The sequence below is a fragment of the Phyllostomus discolor genome, chromosome 8 (assembly GCF_004126475.2).
Source record: "Phyllostomus discolor isolate MPI-MPIP mPhyDis1 chromosome 8, mPhyDis1.pri.v3, whole genome shotgun sequence".
Classification (NCBI taxonomy): Eukaryota; Metazoa; Chordata; class Mammalia; order Chiroptera; family Phyllostomidae; genus Phyllostomus; species Phyllostomus discolor.
In genome coordinates, this window is record NC_040910.2 from 62,898,476 (window position 1) to 62,920,565 (window position 22,090).

At 37.3% G+C, this 22,090-nt stretch overlaps 1 protein-coding gene, 1 non-coding gene and 1 pseudogene across 2 annotated transcripts in view; 1 reads left to right on the forward strand and 2 right to left on the reverse strand.

The window, feature by feature from the left end:
* The window catches only part of NCOR1 (nuclear receptor corepressor 1), a 195,159-nt gene that overhangs the window by 31,821 nt on the left and 141,248 nt on the right, over positions 1-22,090 (forward strand). Inside the window, 1 exon segment of the mRNA XM_036032941.1 lies at positions 9,090-9,223. Within this exon segment, the coding sequence (XP_035888834.1) occupies positions 9,090-9,223 (134 nt within the window).
* Positions 4,668-5,364, reverse strand: LOC114515291 (annotated as a pseudogene).
* On the reverse strand, positions 7,985-8,091 carry LOC114515424. Its single transcript, XR_003686177.1, has one exon. It is a non-coding gene; the product is annotated as a U6 spliceosomal RNA (small nuclear RNA).

The window sequence follows — 22,090 nt, forward strand, 5'->3', positions numbered from 1 at the left end:
AAGTTTTGGCTGAGTATTAAGCTGGCCTCTAATAGATAACTTAGCCTCCTTTGAGTGATGGTCAGAATAAGGTCTCGCTCTTCTTGAGAGATTTAATGGTAGGAAGATGAAAGTTTGTATGATTGATATACCTCATGAGAAATAAAATATGAGATGAAGCTCTTATCTCAGTGTGGGCCAGGCATAGGGATTAAGAGATTTGAAGAAAAAATAGAACGGAAGGAATGAAATGGTCATTCAGAGGGAAAAAAAGAAAATTTATCAGCAAAATATAGTTGAGTACTGCTGAATTCTACTGAGGACTCTATTGAAGTGTGGTCATGGTTACAGAGTGAGAGTGGACATGGACATTCTTACCTTGTTTCTGTTTAGGGAAACATTTAGTCTTCCACCATTAAGTATAATATTACTGGCACATTTTTGTAGATGCCCCTTTTTGGTTGAAGAAGTTGTTTTCTAGATTGAGAATTTTTATCATGATTGTATGTTGAATTTTGGTTGCATGTCCTCCCTCCCCCATGTTGTTCCTCTGATTACTAATTTCCTAGATTATTGTTGCTTCTTTATTTTTTTAAATCAACATTGAGGTTTAGCTTATATATAATAAAACTTAAATATATGTATACATTTTGACAAAATGTATATGTATACACCCACAAAACCACCACCAAAGTGAAGATATAGAGCATTTCTGTCATCCCTAAAAATTCCCTTTTTTCCTCATCCAGATCAGGCCTCCTCCCCCACTTCCCGCAAACCTTAGCTCCCAGGAAACCACTGATCCGCTGTCTTGTCATATATTTGTTTTGAGTTTCACGTGAAGTCTTTTATCTATGGTTTCTTTTGCTTTCTCATGACTTTTTTTTTTTGAGATTTATTTATGTTTTGGCATATCTCAGTAGTTAACTTTTTAAAAACAATTTTTATTTATTGATTTTTGGGGCGGAGGGGGAAGAGAGAGAAAAACATTGTTTTGTTGTTTCACTTGTTCATGCATTCAGCGGTTGATTCTTGTATGCCCTGAGCTGAGATAGAATCAGCAACCTTGGTATATTGGGATACTTCTCTAACCAAGTGAGCTACCCGGCTGGGGGAGTAGTTAACTTCTTTTTACCTACCTGGCTGGATATGATTATACCACAATTTGTTTATGTAGTTACCTATTCCAGTTTTTGGTTATTTCAAATAGAATTACTTAGAAAAAATGTATCTTTGTTTGTTGTATTTAGGGCATATAAACTATTCTTATATTTTCTTATTAGTATCCTTTGTATGGTTATGTTTTTAATTTTTGTTAAGTCCAGTTTATTAATTTTGTCTTTCATATTTCTTGCTTTTTGTGTCATATTTAAGCAGTTTTTGCCAAACTTAGGTCATTAACATTTTCTCCTAATTTTTATAATTTTGCATTTTACATTTAAGTTTTTTGTTGAACTTATTTTGTATTGAAATTTTATGTGGATATTCAGTTGTTCTAGAAACCATTTGTTGAAAAGATTATTCTTTTACCAATGATTTGCTTTGGTACTTTTATTGAAAATCAGTTGACTGTATTATATGCAAGTCTGTTTCTGTTCTCCCCACTGTTTTGTTGATATATTTTCCATGTATACATTTAATCTTTTAATAAAGCGCTTCACACTGTCTTGACTATTATAGCTTTAGAAGTTGAAATTAAATATATGGTTCCTTCCTGAATTGTTTTGAATATCTTATGTCTTTAGCATTTCTATATACATTTTAGAATCAGATTGTCAATTTCTGCAAAATCCTTGCTGATATTTTGACTGGGGCTGTATTGAATCTAGAGCTTAATTTGAGAGGATTGACATTTTAAGACCTTTGAATTTTCTGGCCCATGAACATGGGATATCTCTTCATTAATTTTACTCAGTAATGTCTTATAGTTTTCAGTGTACAGATATACATCTTCAGTCACATTTATTTCTAAGTAATTCATATTTTTGATGTTATTGTAAAGGGTATTGCTTTTTGGATTTCAGTTGTTTATTGCTACAACATATAAAAACATTGATTTTATATCCTGCAATCTTACTTGTTACTTCAAGTTGCTTTTTATAGATTCCATAGGATTTTCTATGCAGATGATCATGTAATCTGAGTTAAGGACAGTGTTGCTTCTACCTTTCCAAACTGGGTGCCCTTTCTCTTTCATTCTTATTGTACTGGCTAGAATGTCTAGTACAGTGTTGAATAGAATGGGTGAGAGTGAGCGTTCTTGCTTGTTCTGATCTTAAGAAGAAAACATTCCGTCTTTCACCATTAAGAATGATGTTAATTTGGGAAGTATTCACTACTTCTGTATCTTCTTACAGAATTTATGTATAAGTGATACTTTTTTCTTCCTTAGATGTTTGATAGGATTTGTCAGTGAAGCCATCTAGGCTCAGAATTTTCTTTGTAGGAAGTATTTATCTTATGAACTCAATTTCTTTAATAGTTATAATTTATAGTCTTTATTTTTTCACTTTGGGGTAGATTTTGTTTTTCAAGATGTTAATTTTATTTATATAAGTTATACTATTCCCTTATACAGTGTCTTTGAGATGTGTTGTGATGTCATCTTCATATTAAGTGTTTTTCCCCCTTTCTTCTTTATTAGTCTAGCTAGAAGTTGTTTACCAATTTAATAGATTCTTTTGTTTGAAGAACAAGCTTTGATTTTATCTAGTTTCACTCCTTTTTTTCTGTATACTGATTTCTGCTCCATATTATTTTTTTTTAAATGATCTTTTTTTTTTAAAGATTTTATTTTATTTCTTTTTAGAGAGGGAAGGGAAGGAGAAAGAGAGAGAGAGAGACATCAGTGTGGGGTTGCTGGGGTTCATGGCCTGCAACCCAGGCATGTACCCTGACTGGGAATCGAACCTGCGACACTTTGGTTCGCAGCCTGCACTCAATCCACTGAGCTACACCAGCCAGGGCTTCCATATTATTTTTTCTTCCTTCACCTTTCACTGCTCCATATGTGTTCAGGTTTCCTTTTGGTATCATTTTCTTTTTGCTTGAAGAATGAATGCCATTTCACTTAGTTCACAAATTTGGTAATGAACTGTCTCAGCTATAATTATCTGAAAAAGTTTATTTCAACTTCATTTTTCAGGAATATTTTTACTGGATACAGAATTCTTGGTTGATGATTATTTTCTTTCTGTACTTTTTTAATAAAAGATTTTTTTATTGTTAGAGGGGAGGGAGAAAGAGAAGGAGAGAAACATCAATGTGTGGTTCCCTCTTGCATGCCGCCTACTGGGAACCTGGCCCACAACCCAGGCGTGTGCCCTGACTGGGCATTGAACTGGCAACCCTTTGGTTCAAAGGCCCACCCTCAATCCACTGAGCTGTACCAGCCAGTGCAGCACTTTTTTTTAATCCTCACCTGAGAACATTTTTTTCATTGCTTTTAGAGAGAGGGGAAGGGGGTAGGGGTCAGAGAGAGAGAGAGGGAGGAACATTGATTGGTTGCTTTCTTATATGTGCCCCCGTCGGGGATTGAACCTGCAACCTAGATATGTGCCCTGACCCAGAATCAAACCCTGCGGCGACCTTTTGGTCTGCAGGATGATGCTCCGAACAACTGAGCCACATTGGCCAGGGCAATTTTCTTTTAGCACTTTAAATAAAAGATGTCATTTGTTGTATTTTGGCTTGTATGGTTTCTGACTAGAAGTCTTTGGTTGTTCTTATCTTTGTGTATTCATATATAAGTATCTTTTCTCCTCTTGTTACTTTTAAGAGTTTTTTCTTTATCAGCGGTTTTTAGCAGTTTGGTTATGATGTGCCTTTTTGGTGTTTTTTGAATATATACGTTACTGTCTTTGGCATTCACTGTGCTTTCTGCTTTTGTGGATTTATAACTTTCATAAAATTTGGGAAATTTTTGGCCATTATTTCTTCAGATATATTTTTCTGTCTACTTTCCCCCAAATATCTTTCTGAGATGACAATTACTCATATTTCATATTATTCTACAGGTCCCTGGACCTCTGTTCATGTTATTTTTTGTTTTTTATCTCTTTGCTTCATTTTGCCATGGCTTCATGTTCAGTGACCTTATCTTCAACAGTTTCCAACTTTTGTAATTTTATCCAGTGCAATTTTTATTGCAGACATTTAATTTTTTAATTTTTTTATTGGCATATGAACACTGCATTTTACACTTTTTAGCGCTGGCTTTTGTTGTGTTTATTTAAAAAAAGTTGGGTTCCTTCTGGTAGGCAGTCAAATTACTTCTGAGATTTATTTTTAAATGCTGTTAGGGCAAGTCTAAAGTAGTCCTTTTCCCCCCCAAGTAGTTAAGACCTTTATTAACAGGTGCTTGCAGTTCATTGACTTTTTTTTTTTTTGGAAAAAAATCAGGTTGTAAACTTTAGTATAAGTTAAAAATGAGATTCTTAAAAATCTCAACCTGACCAAATATGAAACAATTTATAAACCTTTAAAGGCATAATGAGAAGCACTTTTGTAATTATTAAAGAGATGTCTTTAGGTAAAAATAATAAAAAATTCCATGCTGCACAGATGATGCAGCTACTTCTAGTTATCTGGCCAACAGGCAAAAAGCAAGTACTTAAGTTCTTCAACTGCAATCTTTTGTTTATTTCTTATTGCTGAAATTTCATATTAATTTTTTTCTTGTTGGATGACTAAAGTACATGATGGTAGAGAGCCAGTGATAAACCTGCATTTATTCCACCCTGTTCAGCTCTGAGCAGATCAGTTCTCAGCTGGTGGATCATCTGCTTTTGTCTCTGCCATCTGTGGTTTAGGGTTTACCGGGCGTCTGCATTGGTAATTGAAGTTGCTGTAGTACCAGCGTTGAGGTGGCTCATTGTGATTTCCCTTATCTTCATTGCCATCCTATCTAGCTGTCTTTGGCAAGGAGGGTCCCTGCCAAATTGTGGTGTATAGCCCCAATACATATATAGTCTGTGTACTGCGTCCTTGTTTTCCTGCACCCTTGGTTGTCAGCACTCTCCATCACTTCTTTTTGCACCCAGAGGTTTGGGATACTGTGATCGTTGCCATAGAATCTCTGCATGTAGAAAGGTGGGGATTGTCACCTGTGGTAGGACTGGCACTGCTGGGCCTGACTGGCCTGCAGGAGCACTCTTCAATTCCTCATTCTTTTCCCCACTTTCACTATCATAATTCTGCTGATAATTGTGTGGAGGACCCCTATGATGTGGATAGTGTCTATAATGGTTAAAGTCTGCTGCATATTTACGGCCTTGCACTGTTACATCCACCAGGGTCTATAACATTTGCTGCTTCTTCACCTTTTTCTCCATCAAACACCATAGCCTCTCCATTGCCTACACCGTGAAGGTATGGGGTTGGCCAAAAAGTTCGTTACTTTTTTTCTGTAAAATAAAAAGACACATTTTTCACTTTTACTAATAACTTTATTGATTTGGATATTTTGAGTATGTTGGCTATCTCCTGCAATTAGTTTCTAGGAGGTAGAGGCCAGGGGTGCTGCTAAACATTTTCCAGTGCATAAGACAACCCCACAGCAAAGGATTATTTGGCCAAAATGTCAGTAGTACCAAGAAACTTTACAAACCACTTTTGAAACGTTTGATCAGTCACAGTACCTTCTCCATACACTACACAAATCTTTTTTTGCATTTTTACCTTTCTTAAAATAATGAAGCATGATATGCTGAAAGTGTTGTGTATCTTCTTGAATCTTCAATATTAAAATGGTTGCACAAAAATTCACCAATTTTGGTAAGTTTTTTAAAAATGCACACTAATATGGTAACTGTCACAGTGCAGACTAACAAAATTGTTTCAGATGAAGTTAAAGACAACTAAGTGCCACTGGAGCCATCTTATGGAAAAAGCTAAACAAAGTTATTAGCTAACCCAATACTTCCTGGCATTATTCTTCTTTACAACCATTTCACTGTTCCCAGAACCTTAGTTGTGATGACCTTTTTGTCCGTGTCAGCAGGTGATGTCATTGTGAGGCTGCCTAGGACCCCTCTTTTTGCATTGCTGCTCCATGGCCTCAGACTTGGTGTTTGGCAGCGCTGAGAGTAGGGGCAGCGGTGTCCGGCTGCTGGGTCATGGTTGTGGTGATGAGGGTGAGTGGGGTCTGCTGCAGCAGCTGTGGCTTCTCCTGGAGTGTGATAACTAACTAGACAAGCAACAACTATGGGGCTGCTCAGTACTTGCTGGGGCTTGGGCTAGCTGGGGCCCGCGCTCCTCTCCTGCTATCGATGTTGTACCTCTAATTTATCCTCCACTTCCAAACTGGTTTTTGGTGGGTATTTACTGAATGTCTGGTGTATTCAGTGAAGTTTCTTCCTTCTGATTAGAGCAAATTTTAATGAGTTCTGGCCCTACCTGAGCTTTGAGAATTGCTTTTCTTATATGTCCTCCTAATTGTTCTTTCACCAGAATCTGTTCTTAGCCCAGCTTTTAAAGACTAGGCTATGCTTTTCTTATACATTTACAGATTGGAATTCAGCTAAAGATTTAAGGGAACTCAAATTCATATTTCAGAAAGTCATTCTCTATGTAACGTCTTTCTCTCTGGAAGTCTTCAGAAAATCTGTTCTTCTGGCTTACCCAAACTTCTGTGGTTGTTTCTTCACTAATCAAGATTGTGGGGCACTTTCTGGGTTCTTTTCCCAGGGATGCAGTTTGGAAATCACATTCAGGAAGAAAGTTTGAAGTATGGTAGGACTCATCCATTTGCATCATTTTTTTGAGGTCAAGTCCTATGCAGTCCACTGCCCAATATCTGAAAATAGTTACTACATTTTGTCCAATGTTTTAGCTGTTTACTATGGGAATGTAATTCTGGATAGTGGTGTCTTTTCTTCAGTGTCTTTTCTTGGTTATGTTTTCAACAATGTATCTTATTTTTGCTTATTATGTATGAACTACATTTTGTTACCTGCTTATAGTGACAGGCTTTGGATCACTTATCTACCCCATATTTCAGTCTGGATAGTTCAATTTTATCTGTTTATGATTTAAAAATATTTTTGTTGACATACAATTTATATGACATAAAATTCATTGTTTTAAAGTGTATAATATAGTGGTTTTTAGTATATTCACAATGTTGGCCAACCATTATCAGTTCCAGAACTTTTCCAACACCCAGAATAAAACCCCATACCAAATAGTGGTTAATTCCAATTCTCCTCTACCCTCCTGCCGCTGGCAACCACTGATCTACTTTCTCTTCCTGTTGGTTAACCTTTTTTAGACAGTTCATATAGTATATGGCCTTTTATGTCTCTTTTTTTTTAACTTAGCATTTTGTTTTCCAGGTTCATTTATGTTGTAACACATATTAGTAGTTCATTCCTTTTTTGTGGCTGAATAATAGTCCATTGTATAGATAGATGCAGGTTCTCCTCCTATCCAGTAGTAGATTGTGCCTATGAAACCTTTCATAAGCTGAAATGGTGGAAAGCAAAAAAACACTTACCATTAACTTATATGGATAATTTTTTGAGCATTCCTAGATCTTCAAAATAACCTAATACATAAAATCTAAAGTAACACTAACATACAGTAAAAGCAGGAGTGATATGATAAATACATAGCCTTTATAAAGTAGAAATATACAGTGTAGTTTAACCTATTAAAAAGACTGATTTCTCCTTAAGTGTAAGATAATGGCATGGCTGATAGTTGGTTGGAGCGTCCTCCCAATATGTGAAAGTAGATGCTCACACACAGTTCAAAGCTATGGTGGCTTGATGCTGAGATGCTGAAGGTAGTTCCTGGGAAAGGAGTTTGAAGGAACCAGTCTTGCTGCTTGGTGTGCACTGCTTCTACAACGGCTCACAGCAAAACAAACACTGAACACTATTTTCACTTTTTGCTTTGTAAAAGTGAAAATCCTCTTTGGATTTTTTTTGGTTAGTGAGAATAGTTACTAATGTAGCTCTTTTGTAAAGTGAAGTAGCATAACTTGAACTTTTTTTTTTCCAAATAAACTATGGAATGCTTCACAAATTTGCATGTCATCCTTGTTCAGGGGCCATGCTAATCTTCTCTGTATCCTTCCAATTTTAGTACATGTGCTGCCAAAGGGGGCATGCAACTCAAACTTTTGAAAAGTGGTGGGGAATATCTGTATACCACATTTTGTTTGTCCATTCATGAGTCAGTGGATCTTTGGGTTTCTTTTCTCTACTGTGAATAATGCTGCTTTGAAAATTTGTGTGCAGATTTTTGTGTGTAGACATATTCTTTTTAAAAAAGATTTTATTTATTTATTTTTAGAGAGAGGGTAAGTGTGGGAGAAAGAGGGAGAGAAACATTGATTGGCTGCCCCTTCATGCTTGCCCTGACCTGGGACCAAACCTGCAGTCCAGGCATGTCCCCTGACCAGGACTTGAACCTGTAACCTTTCACTTTGCAGGTCAACATCCAGCCAACTGCCATACCAGTAAGGGTGATATATTCTTTTAATTATCACATGTATATAGTTAAGAGTGGGATTCCTGGGTTGTTTGGTAATTCTGTGTTTATGATTATTAGTGTTATTAAATTTCTTTTGACAAGGAGCCTTTGCATTTTCAGCAAAAAGTCAACTAAAGAAAAGTAGGAAAACAAACATAAAACCACTCACTCTGGAATGATGGGGAAACCCTTAACTAGCATGTTGGTTCTCTGGTCTTCTGTTTCTTCATTTGTAATATACATGAATTTAACTAGATGGAATCTGTGACCATTCCAGCTTACTAACTTTGAATTTAGGATTGTCATGCTTTTTTGGATTTCATATGGAACACATGAGTTTGAGAACTTACTATATAAGTAATATAGACTGGAAATTATTATAATATGGTATTAGAAGAATGAATCAGAATTGAACACAGAATTTAATTTGAATTCTTTTGAATGATATATAGTTAAAATGTTGATTGTTTTAGGTTTAATGGAAGGAATTAGATAAGTAAAGGGTTGAAATCATCATTGCTGTTTCTTTCCATACATAGTAGCCCATGACTGCTTTCATGCATTTATGCATGGTTTGATTTTATGATACTTTTCACTTTTTGGTTAATAATTTATGATTATTTTAATACTAGGAATTTGCAGTCCCTGATTATCGTTCTTCTCATCTTGAAGTTAGTCAAGCATCGCAGCTCTTGCAGCAACAGCAGCAACAACAGCTCCGCAGACGACCTTCCTTGCTTTCAGAATTTCACCCAGGATCTGACAGGTGATGGGATTTCTTTTATGTTTCTCTCTAGTACTGAACTTGTGAAGTGTGCATACTTCACAAGTGTGTCATTGTTTTTAATTTTTTAATTTTAAAATTTTATTAACCAAACCTTCACTGGTCATTTATCGTTTACATTTTGAACTCATTTATATTTGTTTATCTTTTGGAGTAGTTAATAATAGTTAACAGATTTTTAAAACTTGTTCCCAGTGTTCAGTGTTAATGGTATGTATTGGGAAGTCAGATAGACCTACTTTTGAATCCTGGTCAGCAGTGTGGCCCTGATCACATGATAGAGGGCAGGGCAAAAGTAGGTTTATAGTTATTCATGTGGAAAATGATGCAATAATTCATAAATAATAATACAAGAATAAACTCGGTGTCACATACTCACAACTGCAAACCTGCTTTTGCCCCGCCATGTATAAACTGGTGTTCTTGATTTAGTCCCATTTCAGAACACTGGTGACCCTTGAACAATGTGGGTTTGAACTTGGCAGGTCCACTTATACACAGATTTTTTTTCAGTTGACACAATTCAATTGACTGCTGTTCAGTTGACCCACACAGTTGAAGTCCCCTTTGTTTGAGGGTCAGCTGGCTGTTGGCACTTTTTGTATGTGGGCTGTTGACTTAAGTTATAGTCGATTTTATACTGTTTGTGGGGTTATCACCCTTAACCTCTTCATTATTCAAAGGTGAACTGTACAATTAAATCAACCTCTAGTATTAAGCTCAGGCATTTGGTTTTGTCTAAAGTTTCTCAGGTGATTCTCATTTGCAGTCAGGATTGCAAATCACTGATTTAGGCTCTTAAAACCTTAGTTTTCTAAGCTATAAAAATGAGGATAATAATGGCTTGTCCTCAAAGAATATTTAGTGTTTGATCAGATAATATTCGTCCATTTCATGTTAGGTACTCATTTTCCCTTGTGCCTTTACCATCTCCGCTATCTTTGACTCCATTCTCACTCTTGATAGAAAATATTTTGAAATACAGTAATTACCTTTATTAAATTGCCTTTCTGGTTTTAGCACTTTTATAAAGAACCTGATTCCCTATTTTTAAAAATGTTTACTGTTTAGGTTTTAAGGTGATAAAAGGTTTGAAATTGTTTGGTTATGTTTAAAATATATTTCTTGGTGAAGGTTATAGAGAGAATTCAGGTCACTCTCTCCTTAATATTTAGCAAATATAAACAAATAGTTTTTTAAAAGGGGGGCTAAAATGCACCCTTTATAAAGAAGGAAAGGCATGCAGCCACTGCCATAAACCTGGAAAATTGGAATTTAAGAAAGGAGTTAGAAGAATCTTGGATCACTTGGCTTCTGCATTCAAAGATACAGTGTTCAAGAAAGAAAGAGGGTCAGTAAAATCCTACGATTTCTCATGAATACTCTTTAATTGGAGAAAATGTAAGTGTGGGTGATAGTGGTGGTGGTGAATGGTTTGCTTGGGGATGTCCATATGCCATACTGCAGGAAGGGCTATTGTGGCATGTTGTTTTCCAAATTGGTGAGCCAGAACTCTCAGAACTGGTTTATATGTCTGGCTGGTGGAGTGGGCCAGGATTCTTAGCAAGGCTGTGACTGCCTGAGCCAGTGTTTCCCTTACTTTGTCCCATTTCCCCATCCCTCAGGCTGTAAAAAACTTACCTACAAAGCCGTACCCAGTCCATCTGTAGACACATGCCAGGCAAACTGGGGATGAGCAAGGAAAGCCTATGTACACTGTTTCACACCAAAGAGAAAATCTGGATGGACTGCCCATGGTGCACATAAGCAGGAGGGTAAGGGGTGCCATGAACAGGGCATACATGCTCTTAGTAAAGATCATTAATAAGCAGTACAGTATGCCCAAAACAAAGACCTCTGTGTAAGAAGATGAAAAACAAAGAACATGCCACCTGAGTGCTGTGCACTATAGAAGAACTTAAAATTAATGATGAAGTATTTAAAAACCAAAATAGCCAACTTAGGGAAAATGAAGGATTGGATATTCCAGTGCCCCCAAACCTATCACTATAAATTTAACGTAAAAAGAGGAGAAACAAGGAATAGATGTGGCTAAAAGCCAGACCTTTATCATGGAAGAAAGTGGAGATAATCAGAATGAATGCAGAAGAAAAGGACAAAGATTAAAGCAATTAGAAAGAAGTTGATAAATGTAGAGGACAAATTAAAATCATCCAGCAGATCATGTGAACATGCATTTCTGAGATGGAGAGCTTGGTAGAGGAAAGAAAACAGTATTTGTAATTTAAACATCCTTTTTTTTTTTTTCCTTGTAAAGTTAAGGAAGTACTCTATAGATTGATAGGACATAACCATACCTGTCTCCAGGAAAAATTTACACAGAATGATCAATAAATATCAAGACAGATCCTGTTAAGTTATTAAAGTTCAAGGATAAGTAAAATAATTGGGGCCAGGAAGCAAAATAAATCCTTGACAGGGGGAGAAAACAGTCTGGCCTCAAACTTCGATAGTGCCAGAAGATAGATCAATAGGTACAAAGTTCTCAGAAAAAGGATCCAAGAATTTTATACTAGACATGTTTAAGAACAAAAGCAACAGGCAGACTTTCTTAGACATGAAAGCACTGAATATCTGAAGCTTGTTAAAGAATTTCTAGTTGGTGATGAAATCCAGCTAAACAAAGAATGGATGCCATTAATCCATTTAAGTAAAAAGTCGAAATGAGATACCCAGATGAATTATGGTTTCATGACAGAATGTCAATAGTAAATCTGGACAAAGTAAAAATAATATAACTTCCTACCCAGAGGTACAGTAAGTATTGGAAAAATGTTTAAAGGTATGAATTTGAAAAGTGTGGCTAGAGTGATTTGGTATTTCTAAAAATGTAAGTTAAATGAAATTCTACCTTTTTAATGGTTTTTAACATTTTTTTCCCTTACTCTTTAACAGGAATTTCTCTTAGGAATTACTTTTCTTGTGATAAAGGAGCATTTATCTAGTGTATAGTAACAATTTCTTCCATTTTAAGCTTTATGACATTTTATTTTTCTCTTATATATGTATAAAAATAAACCAAATGTTCTTTTTAAAAACATACTGTATTGATTCTTTTGTTTTATTCATCTATGTATAAAAATAAAGCAAGGTCTGAGAACAGTATTCTTGTAATTTTAGCATTGTTTGTATTTGGTGAGATTTTTGGGTGATTTGCTACTTAGTTCTGTTTTGTATTCCTGGAATTTTTTTGTTAGCAAATGTTCATAAAAAGTCAGTCGCTTTTGTGTGAATATTATCCATCATGTTTTTTAGATTTTATTGGAAAAATTAGCCCACATAACTACTCAGAATATTTGGATATTTCTTTTTATTCATTCATTCATTCATTCATTTAATTGTTGTTCAAATACAGTCATCTCCATTTTCTTTGCCACCACTTTCCCCTGCCCCACCCACCCAGAGTATTCGGATATTTAGATAAAAAGACATCAAACAGTTGAAGTAGTTTCATATATTTTAAAAGATTCACTAAAATGGAGAAAATTGGTTTTCCCTTGAGAAATAGAAGGGGCCAAAACACAATTGTAAATTTTTAAATTTAAGTGAAATCAATTTGTTTCAGAGAACAACCTTCCTTAGCTGGACCTAAGTGAAATCAGTTGATGTAATTCTCGATGATCTTTGTGGACCACTATTTTGAATAGCTATGGATTTTATGGCATTTCTAGTAAATGATGGTTATCTTTTCTTTAAAATTAAAATGATAAAGTCTAGGTATATATTGCAGTAAAAAGTCCATCTGATAATTTTAATTTGTTTTAAAGGTATTTAAAGATGGTATTAAGAGATGAAAGTCAGTAAAAGGTAGGCATTTCTAAGTTTAAAAGTTTATGGCATTTTTATTATGAAAATCTTTTTTTTATTCTGTTTTTGGGTATATATTTTATTTATCCATTCAGCTCATCAATTGATAGGTATTTGAATTGTGTTCACTGTTGGACTTATGAATAATGCTGCTATGAACATTCATGCCCAAATTTTTGTGTGGCCATATAATTTTCTTTTTTTTGGGTAATTTACCTTGGGGTAGAATTGCTGGATAATACAGTAAACATTAACCTGTAATGTTTCTTAGATTAGCATTTGAGAAACTACCAAACTTTCCAAAGTGGCTGCACCATTCTATGGGTATTAGTTTTTACCACTGAACCACCAATACCTGGCCACTGGGTATTAATTTTTAAAAAGCAAATATGTTGCTGTATCTTTGCTATATATAATATGCACCCATGTTTTGTGTACATTATACATGGAATTGTTATACCCATGGCATGTAATCATTATACTCATGTATAATGCACATCCTTATTTTTCCCCTCAAAAACTTAGGTCAAAATGTATGCATTCTACATGGCAAAATAGGTAATTTAGAATGCAAATTTCATGGTTAGCTCCATCAGGACTCCCAATATATAATTGTAATTGTTTTCACAAAGATTTTTGTACCTCTTTTAAATTTTTAAAAATTTTAAATGTTAAATTACATATTTACTTATTAATATGTCAGTGGTTTTGTTCTAAAAAGGATTAGCAAGATGAAATGGGGAAAATGTGATTTTTTATGGAAAGAGAGCTTTCCATACTAAGGTTTTGTGTTTTGTTTTGTTTTTTAATTGTCTTGTGTCCTAGCTGCTTTAGGTCTCCAGCACTGGGTATACTTTACCTTCTGGCTTTGGTAAATCTCACAGGCAGAGTCACTGGAGATAAAATGTTATATTTGGAAGTTAGATTTTGTAGTTTGTGTTGAGAGCAAGGGTACCTGTTTGAGGGGCCAGCTGAGGGCTGAAATGCAGTTGGGCTGCTAGCCAGACCCTGTACACCAGAAGGTTGCCTGTACTTAGAGAAATTTCACACAAAACCTCCATACAGGCCAGCAGTGAGTGGCCCTGGTTCTCAGTGCTGTGTTGAGGGGCTTGGCCTTTACCCTAATGCTGGATGATTGTTTTTGATATGTTACTTCTGATTGTTTTTGTGGAGGTGAACTTGAGGGTGCAGAGACTAGAGGCAATAGAGAACACATAAGGGATCTGTAAGAGAAGGAGAGCATATAGGCATGTGATAGGGTGATATAATTTAAATGGAGATGAGGTAGACGAGTAAATTAAGAGATAAGGCTTCTAAGACCTGGCAGTTGGCAAAGTGAGGGGAGAAGCCTGGATGAATTCCAGGTTTCTAAATTGTTGGGTGTTGTTGGTTCCAACAGCTGTGATGGAGAGTAAGGATAGAGCAACAGTGTAGTTAAGATACCTTGAGTTGGTGTGAATCAAGTTTGGGGTACCCATGAAACATCCAGGTGGAGGTGTATCTATCTAGCATGCTTGGGGAGGGGCTGGATTTAAGATACAGATTGGTATATGTGATTGAGGAACTGTGAAAACTGAGAGGAGCAATAGTTTACAGATGTATCTGTAAGATTTCTAACATCTGAAGACACTGAGACAGAAGCATCTGAAGGAGAGAGAGGAAAATCATTAAAACAGTGACCTTCAAACTTGTTACTTCCATATTCTACAAAAGAATTTTGAAAAGCACTATTCTGCCTTGTATTTTAAGTTGACAGAAAATTCTTTAGAGTAAATTTAAAAGATGAATATAATTTCTCATATTGAAAATATTGACTTTTGAAATAACACTGATGCAGTATGCTTGTAAAACTATCCAATGGAATCTAAACATAGTAATTTGATACCATGATCTCCTTGAAACAGCACTCTATTTGAACAAACATATATTTAATAGAGCTTCTTTTTTTTTTTTTTTTTTTTAAACAGCTACAGAAACTTTTTTTTTTTTAAGATTTTATTTATTTATTTTTAGGGAGGGAGAGAGAGAGAGAGGGAGAGGGAGAGAGAGAGAGAGAGAGAGAGAGAAAAACATCAATGTGCGGTTGCTGGGGGTTATGGCCTGCAACCCAGGGATGTACCCTGGCTGGGAATCGAACCTGGGACACTTTGGTTCCCAGCCCGTGCTCAATCCACTGAGCTACGCCAGCCAGGGCTAGAGCTTCTTTTTTATGCATTTTTTTCCTTGGAACTCATTCATTCTTCACATGAAATTTATTCCAATGTGATATGTTCTTATTATAGGAAGTCTTATATTGATCAACCTATCACATTTCTGTCCAACAATAAAAATATATAAAAGTATCCGTAAGGTGCTCTATTAAAAAAAAATCTGGATTTAAATACAATCATTACGTTATAATTTTTTAACATTTTAACTTTATTTTCAATTACAGTTTATATTCAGTATCATTTTGTATTGGTTTTAGGTATACAGCATAGTGGTTAGATAATCGTATACTTTATAAAATGGTCCCCTTGATATTTCAAGTACATATCTGGCACTGTACATAGTTATTACAATATTATTGACTATATTCCTTATGCTGTACTATTATATCTCCAGAACTATTTTATAACTAGCAATTTGTATATTTAATCCCTTCACTGTTTTTACTCAGTTCCTTCTCACTCCTTCATTCTGGTAGCCATCAATTTGTTCTCTTTATATTTTTATATTTTGTAAGTTCATTCATTTTGCTCTTTAGATTCCATATATGAGTGAAACCATATGGTATTTGTCTTTTTCTGTTGGACTTATTTCAATTAACATAGTACCCTTTAGGTCCATCCATGCTGTCACAAAAGGTAAGATTGCCTTCTTGTTTCTGGCCAAATACAATTCTGTTGTCTATATCTACCATAACCTTTTTACCAACTTATCTATTAATGGAAATTTAGGTTGCTTCCATACCTTGGCTATTATAAAATATGCTACAGTAAACATTGAAGTGTATATGTCTTTTTTTTTAAGATTTAAAAAAATATTTTATTTATTTATTTTTAGAGAGGGAAGGGAGGGAAAAAGAGAAGAGAGAGAGAAACATCAATGTGCGGTTGCTGGGGGCTGTGGCCTGCAACCCAGGCATATGCACTGGCTGGGAATTGAACCTGCGATGCTTTGGTTCGCAGCCCGAGCTCAATCCACTGAGCTACGCCAGCCAGGGCTGTATATGTCTTTTTGAATTAGTTTTGGATTTCTTTGGATAAATACCCAGAAATGGTATTTTTGGGTTATGAGGTAGTACCATTTTAAATGTTTGAGGAACTTTCATACTGTTTTCCATAGTGTCTGCTCCAATTAGCATTCTCATCAACAGTGAACAAGGGTTCCTTGGAACTCATTCATTCTTGTCAACACTTGTTTGTTGATTTATTGATGATAGCCATTCTGACAGGTGTGAGATGATTGCATTGCTCTGAAGATTAGTGTTCATGTTTTGCATATCTGTTCAGGTTGTCCATTTTTTTTAATTGGACTGTTTGTTTTTTGGGGTTGTATGAGTTCTCTATAAATTTTGGATATTAACTGATGTATCTGATGTCATCATTGGCAAATATCTTCTTCCATTAATAGGCTGTTTTTTTCGTTTTGTTGATGGTTTCCTTTGATTTGCAAATTTCCTACTTTGTAATCACATTTGATTTTTTCCTTCTTGCTTGAGGAGATAAGTCAGAAAAAAATACTTCAAAGAGAAATGTCAGGTTTTCCTGCTTATGTTTTCTTCTAGGAGTTTTATAGTTTGTCACATTTTAGTCTTTAATTCATTTTTAGTTTATTCTTGTACATGGTGTAAGAAAGTGGTATAGGTTCATTTTTTGTTGCGTGTAGCTGTCCAATTTTTCCAACACCACTTGTAGAATAGACTGTCTTTACCCCATTGTATGTTTTTGCTTCCTTGTCATAGACTGATTGACCAGATATGTGTGAGTTCATTTCTGGGCTCTCTATTCTGTCCTGTTGATCTATGTGTCTCTCTTCTTTAAAAATACATATTTTATTGATTATTACAGTTGCCCATTCCCCCCCATTCCCCTCTGCCTTGCACACCCCCTTCCACCCACACTCCCCCACTTTAGTTCAAGTCCACAGGTCATACATATAAGTTCTTCAACTTCTACATCTCCTACACTATTCTCAACCTCCCCCTGTCCATTTTCTACCTACCACCCATGCTACTCATTCCCTGTACCTTTTCCTTCCCTCTCCCATGCCTACTCCCCTGTTGCTAACCCTCCGTGTGATCTCCATTTCTGTGGTTCTGTTCCTGTTCTAGTTGTTTGCTTAGTTTGCTTTTGTTTAAGGTATGGTTATTAATAACTCTGAGTTTGCTGTCACTTTACTGTTCATATTTTTTATCTTTTCTTAGATAAATTCCTTTAACATTTCATATAATAAGGGCTTGGTGATGATGAACTCCTTTAACTTGACCTTATTTAGGAAGCACTTTATCTGCCCTTCCCTTCTAAATGAAAGCTTTGCTGGGTAGATCAATCTTGGATGTAGGTCCTTGCCTTTCATGACTTGGAATACTTCTTTCCAGCCCTTTCTTGCCTGCTAGGTCTCTTTTGAGAAATCAATTGACAGTCATATGGGCACTCTTTTGTAGGTAACTGTCTCCTTATCTCTTGCTGTTCCTAGGATGCTCTCCTTATTTTTAATCTTGGCTAATGTAATTATGATATGCCTTGGTGTGTTCCTCCTTGGGTCGAATTTCTTTGGGACTCTCTGAGCTTCCTGGTCTTCCTGGAAGTCTATTTCCTTTGCCAGACTGAAGAAGTTCTCATTCATTATTTGTTCAAATAAGTTTTCAATTTCTTGCTCTTCCTCTTCTCCTTCTGGTAGCCCTATAATTTGGATGTTGGAACGTTTAAAGATGTCCTGGAGGTTCCTAAGTCTCTCCTCATTTTTTTGAATTCTTGTTTCTTCATTCTTTTCTGGTTGAATGTTTCTTTCTTCCTTCTGGTCCACACCATTGATTTGAGTCCCAGTTTCCTTTCTGTCACTGTTGGTTCCCTATACATTTTGGTTTATTTCATTTAGCATAGCCTTCATTTTTTCATCTAATTTGTGACCATATTCAACCAACTCTGTGAGCACCCTGATCACCAGTGTTTTGAACTATGCATCTGATAGGTTGGCTCTCTCTTCTTCGCTTAGTTGTATTATTTCTGGAACTTTGACCTGTTCTTTCATTTGGGCTAATTTTTTTTGGGGGGGGGGGGCGGTCTGTGCTTGCCTGTTAGATAGTAAGGGGCAGAGCCTTAGGTGTTCACCAGGGCAGGGCAACCCAGTTGCTAAGTTGTGATGCTGTTTGTGGTGGAGGGGTCTGAGAAGGAACAATGGTGCTTGCTCTGCTCTCTGCTGGTTTTTAAGTCACTTCCCCGGCTACCCACAAGCAAATTGGGCCCTTCTGGTGCTGATTCCCGTGTGGGTGGGTTTGTGTATGTTCTAGGACTCTGTGGGTCTCTCCAACAAACTCTCCTGTGAAGCTGGGAGTTTCTTCTGCTGCCACCTCAACCCCCACTGGTGTTTTCAATCAGAGGTTTGAAGTTTTATTTCCACCGAGCTGGAGCCCTGGGTTGCGTGGTCTATCTTGCTCCCTAGTTGTCCCTCCTGGTTTATCTGCATGCGAATGTAGGACCGCCCACTCCACCAACCATAGCCTTGCTGGTCTACCAGCTGCTGACTTGCCACAAATCCTCTCTGCCTGGCTGCCTGTCTCCGCCCCTCCTACTGGATGGGCGAATAAATGTTTCTTCTTTAACTCCTTGGTTGTCGGATTTCCATACAGTTCTATTTTCTGTCAGATTTGGTTGTTATCTTGTTTTTAACTTGTTGCTGACCTTATTTTGGTTGTGTGAGGAAGCACAGTGTCTCTATCTACGCCTCCATCTTGGCCAGAAGTCTGTTGTAGTTGATTCTTGATTACTGTTTGCATATTTGTGGGTGTTGACACTGAGGCTGGCTGACCGTGAGGATTGACCCTACCACAGTGTACAACCTGTTGTGTGAGACTGACCCCACTAAGTGGAATTGTCCCCAGTAGCATCTGATGCCTGCTGAGATCTCCCTTTGATTGTACAGCTGTTGGAACTAATCACATAATACTTTGAAATGGTCTCATGTCAGCCACTTGGTATGTTGTTCCTGGGGGCTATTGTGAGGGACTGTGGTGTAGGTCAATGTCAGACACTCCTTTGACCAGCCCTCTGCTACTTGTTAGGAACTATAAAATCATCCATGGTTGCTGGCTTCCTTTGCTGGGCCTGGGTGTTAGTCAAAGGGGCCAAGCTGTGATCCAAGACTGGCTCCCACTAGTACCATGCCAGTTGCAGGTCAGCAAAAGGCCTAAGGCATCCTGTGATTTGCCTTTGCCTGCTGATTGCTTGTTAGGCTCTGCCACTGAAATTGGCAGTCCATGACTTGCTTAGGGCAGGTTCTTAGTGAGTCATCTGGAAGGGGTGATTGTTGTTCACCAGATTGCTGCAGATTCAAACCTGTCACCAGTCCTGGGTCTGACGCCATTCAGCAAAAGTCTCAGGGTACACCAAGGCAAACCTCCACCTGCTTGGGGCCTGAGGACCTTTGTGGTCTGTCTGGTGGGGTCTTAGGGAGACATTAGGATGAGGCTAGTAGAGTCATCAGGCTAAAACAGATTAAGATTTGGCCGTGTAGAGGGAGGGCTGTGTGCAGGAATGGTGTCATTGGTTGGCTCATGTGGGGAAAATGGTCCTCACCAGAAAGCCACACAGCTCTGTTTCTCCTTATGTGTCTCGTACAACCCTTGAGTCTGCCTGGATCTCCTTGAGAAACAATGCAGCGCAGGCGCAGATTGGTCAGCAGCTAGCAGACTCCTTTACAAGGTGGGAACTTAGGCTTGGGCAGGGACTCAGGTATTTGGGAGGGTAGGGCTAGTACATCTTCCCAGGCTGATGCCATGGAGTGGCATTGCTGGTTGGGAAAACGGCCCTTGCCCTAACACCATTGTACTTAGTGTCTTCCTTGAACCTTCTGGATCTCCTTGAGAACTTCTCAAGAAATATTGTATTGGCCCAGGCTGGCTACAGCCAACAGATTCTTTCACAGTGTGCAAGGTTGGCATGGCAGGTCCCAGGTAGACTGGATTGTGTGGCTAGTGCATTTCCTCAGGTCTTTGATATGGGGGAAGGGGTGGAGTCAGTCCGAAGCATGTGAAAAAATGACCCTTGCCCTAAAGTCATGCCACTCAGTCTCTTTCTCTGCATTTCTGATTGCACCGGTGTCTGTTGGACATCTTTAAGAGTCTTCCAAGAAAGACTGCAGTGGGCGCAGGCTGGCCACAGCCAGCTGATTCCTCCACATGGCATGAACTTGGCAGAGTGGTGCCACAGGAGTTGGGAGGGTGGGGTTAGCGCCTCTTCCCAGGATGATGCTGTATGGAGGGGAGAGCTACACCCAGTAAAATTGGTTTCTGGGGGTGGTGTGGGAGAGAGACTCAGTGTGGGGACAATGGTGGCTATTTCTCTAGCCCTCCCTCTGAAGCCACACAACCCAGAGTATCCCTATATGGTTCCTCTCCACTCTGAGCCACTGTCCCTTTGCTCAAGCCTAGGGTTAAGTATACATTAACAAAATTTTGTGCACTGGCCATTTAAGAGGGCACTTGGGTTTGTAGCAGTTTCTGGTCTCACTCTGGTGGTCGGAATTTCTGTGCATATTTACAGCCAGATGTTATGTGGGCTTCTCTTCCTGGTACTGGTGCTCTGGACTGGGGACCTGGACATGGGGTTTGAGACTCCTCTGACCTCAGGTGGGAACTTTGGAGCTGACGTACCCTTCCACTGCATGTGGGTGCAGGGCCAACTCTTTGTGCGTCCTTGACCTTCCTACCAGTCTTCATGTGGCCTCTTCTGTAAATTCTTAGTTATAAGACTTCTGTTCTGCTAGCCTTATATTGGTTATTCAGGTGGATGTTCTGTAATTTAGTTGTAATTCTGATTTGCTCCTGGGAGGAAGTGAGTGTAACTTCCACTGACTCTGGTGCATGTTGTAATTACTATAAAATTGATCAAAACAATAATCCTTTAAGAAAATGAGATACAAATTTATTAAATATGAATAAAATTTAGTGGAAATACATCCATGGTCTAATGTGATAGATGGGGCTGTTTTAAAAATATTGCTTATTGGAAGAATGAAGGTAGCATTTAATCTATTCTTATTTTTTATTCTGATGAAAATATCAAGAAACCTTGTTCACAAATAATTTCTTATGAGGTATATGTCCCAAATCACATGCTTATCTAAGATGAAAAGAACAGTTTAAAACTTAAGTTCTTTAATTTCTTTGAAATTAAAAATTTGGGAACCATTAAGCTTGCAGAAGGGTTTGTTTCTTTGCTGCTCTGGAGGTGTCTGCCCTTTGATGGTCAGTGCTCCATTATAGGATATAGGCAGAAGGAGCCTTAAGCTTTTCTTTGTTTTTTTTAAAATTTTATTTTAACTTAAGCTTTTCTTATGAAATGATGGAAGGGCAATTATGAAAAAGAAATAGGGAAGGGAGACCTACAATTTATTATCTGGTAGGTCAGGGTTTTTTTAATAATAATAATAACAGTAATATTATAGATGAGGAATATGAGGTTTGGATATATTTAATGGGTGCCAAAGTCACATGAGCTTGTTTATGCCAGACCCAAGACTTGAATTGAGCACTTCAAAAGCATGACATAATGCACCATGTGTTCTACCACACTGCCTCTCAAGGTAGGTCAATTTAAAGAGTGTATATGTAAGGTCAGAATCTCTGGAAGTTAATTATTTTAAAATTTTCAATGCTGGTATCCCCTGTGAAAAGAAGGTGTCCTGAAAATCAACAGATGGAAGTTTCAAGGAGGAAAGGAGTAAGTGAATTATAAAATGTTGCAGAGAGGCCAGCATATGTCTAAAAATATTCTTTCATTTTCCATTTGGGAAGGTCATTCATAGTGAGTGGTGAGC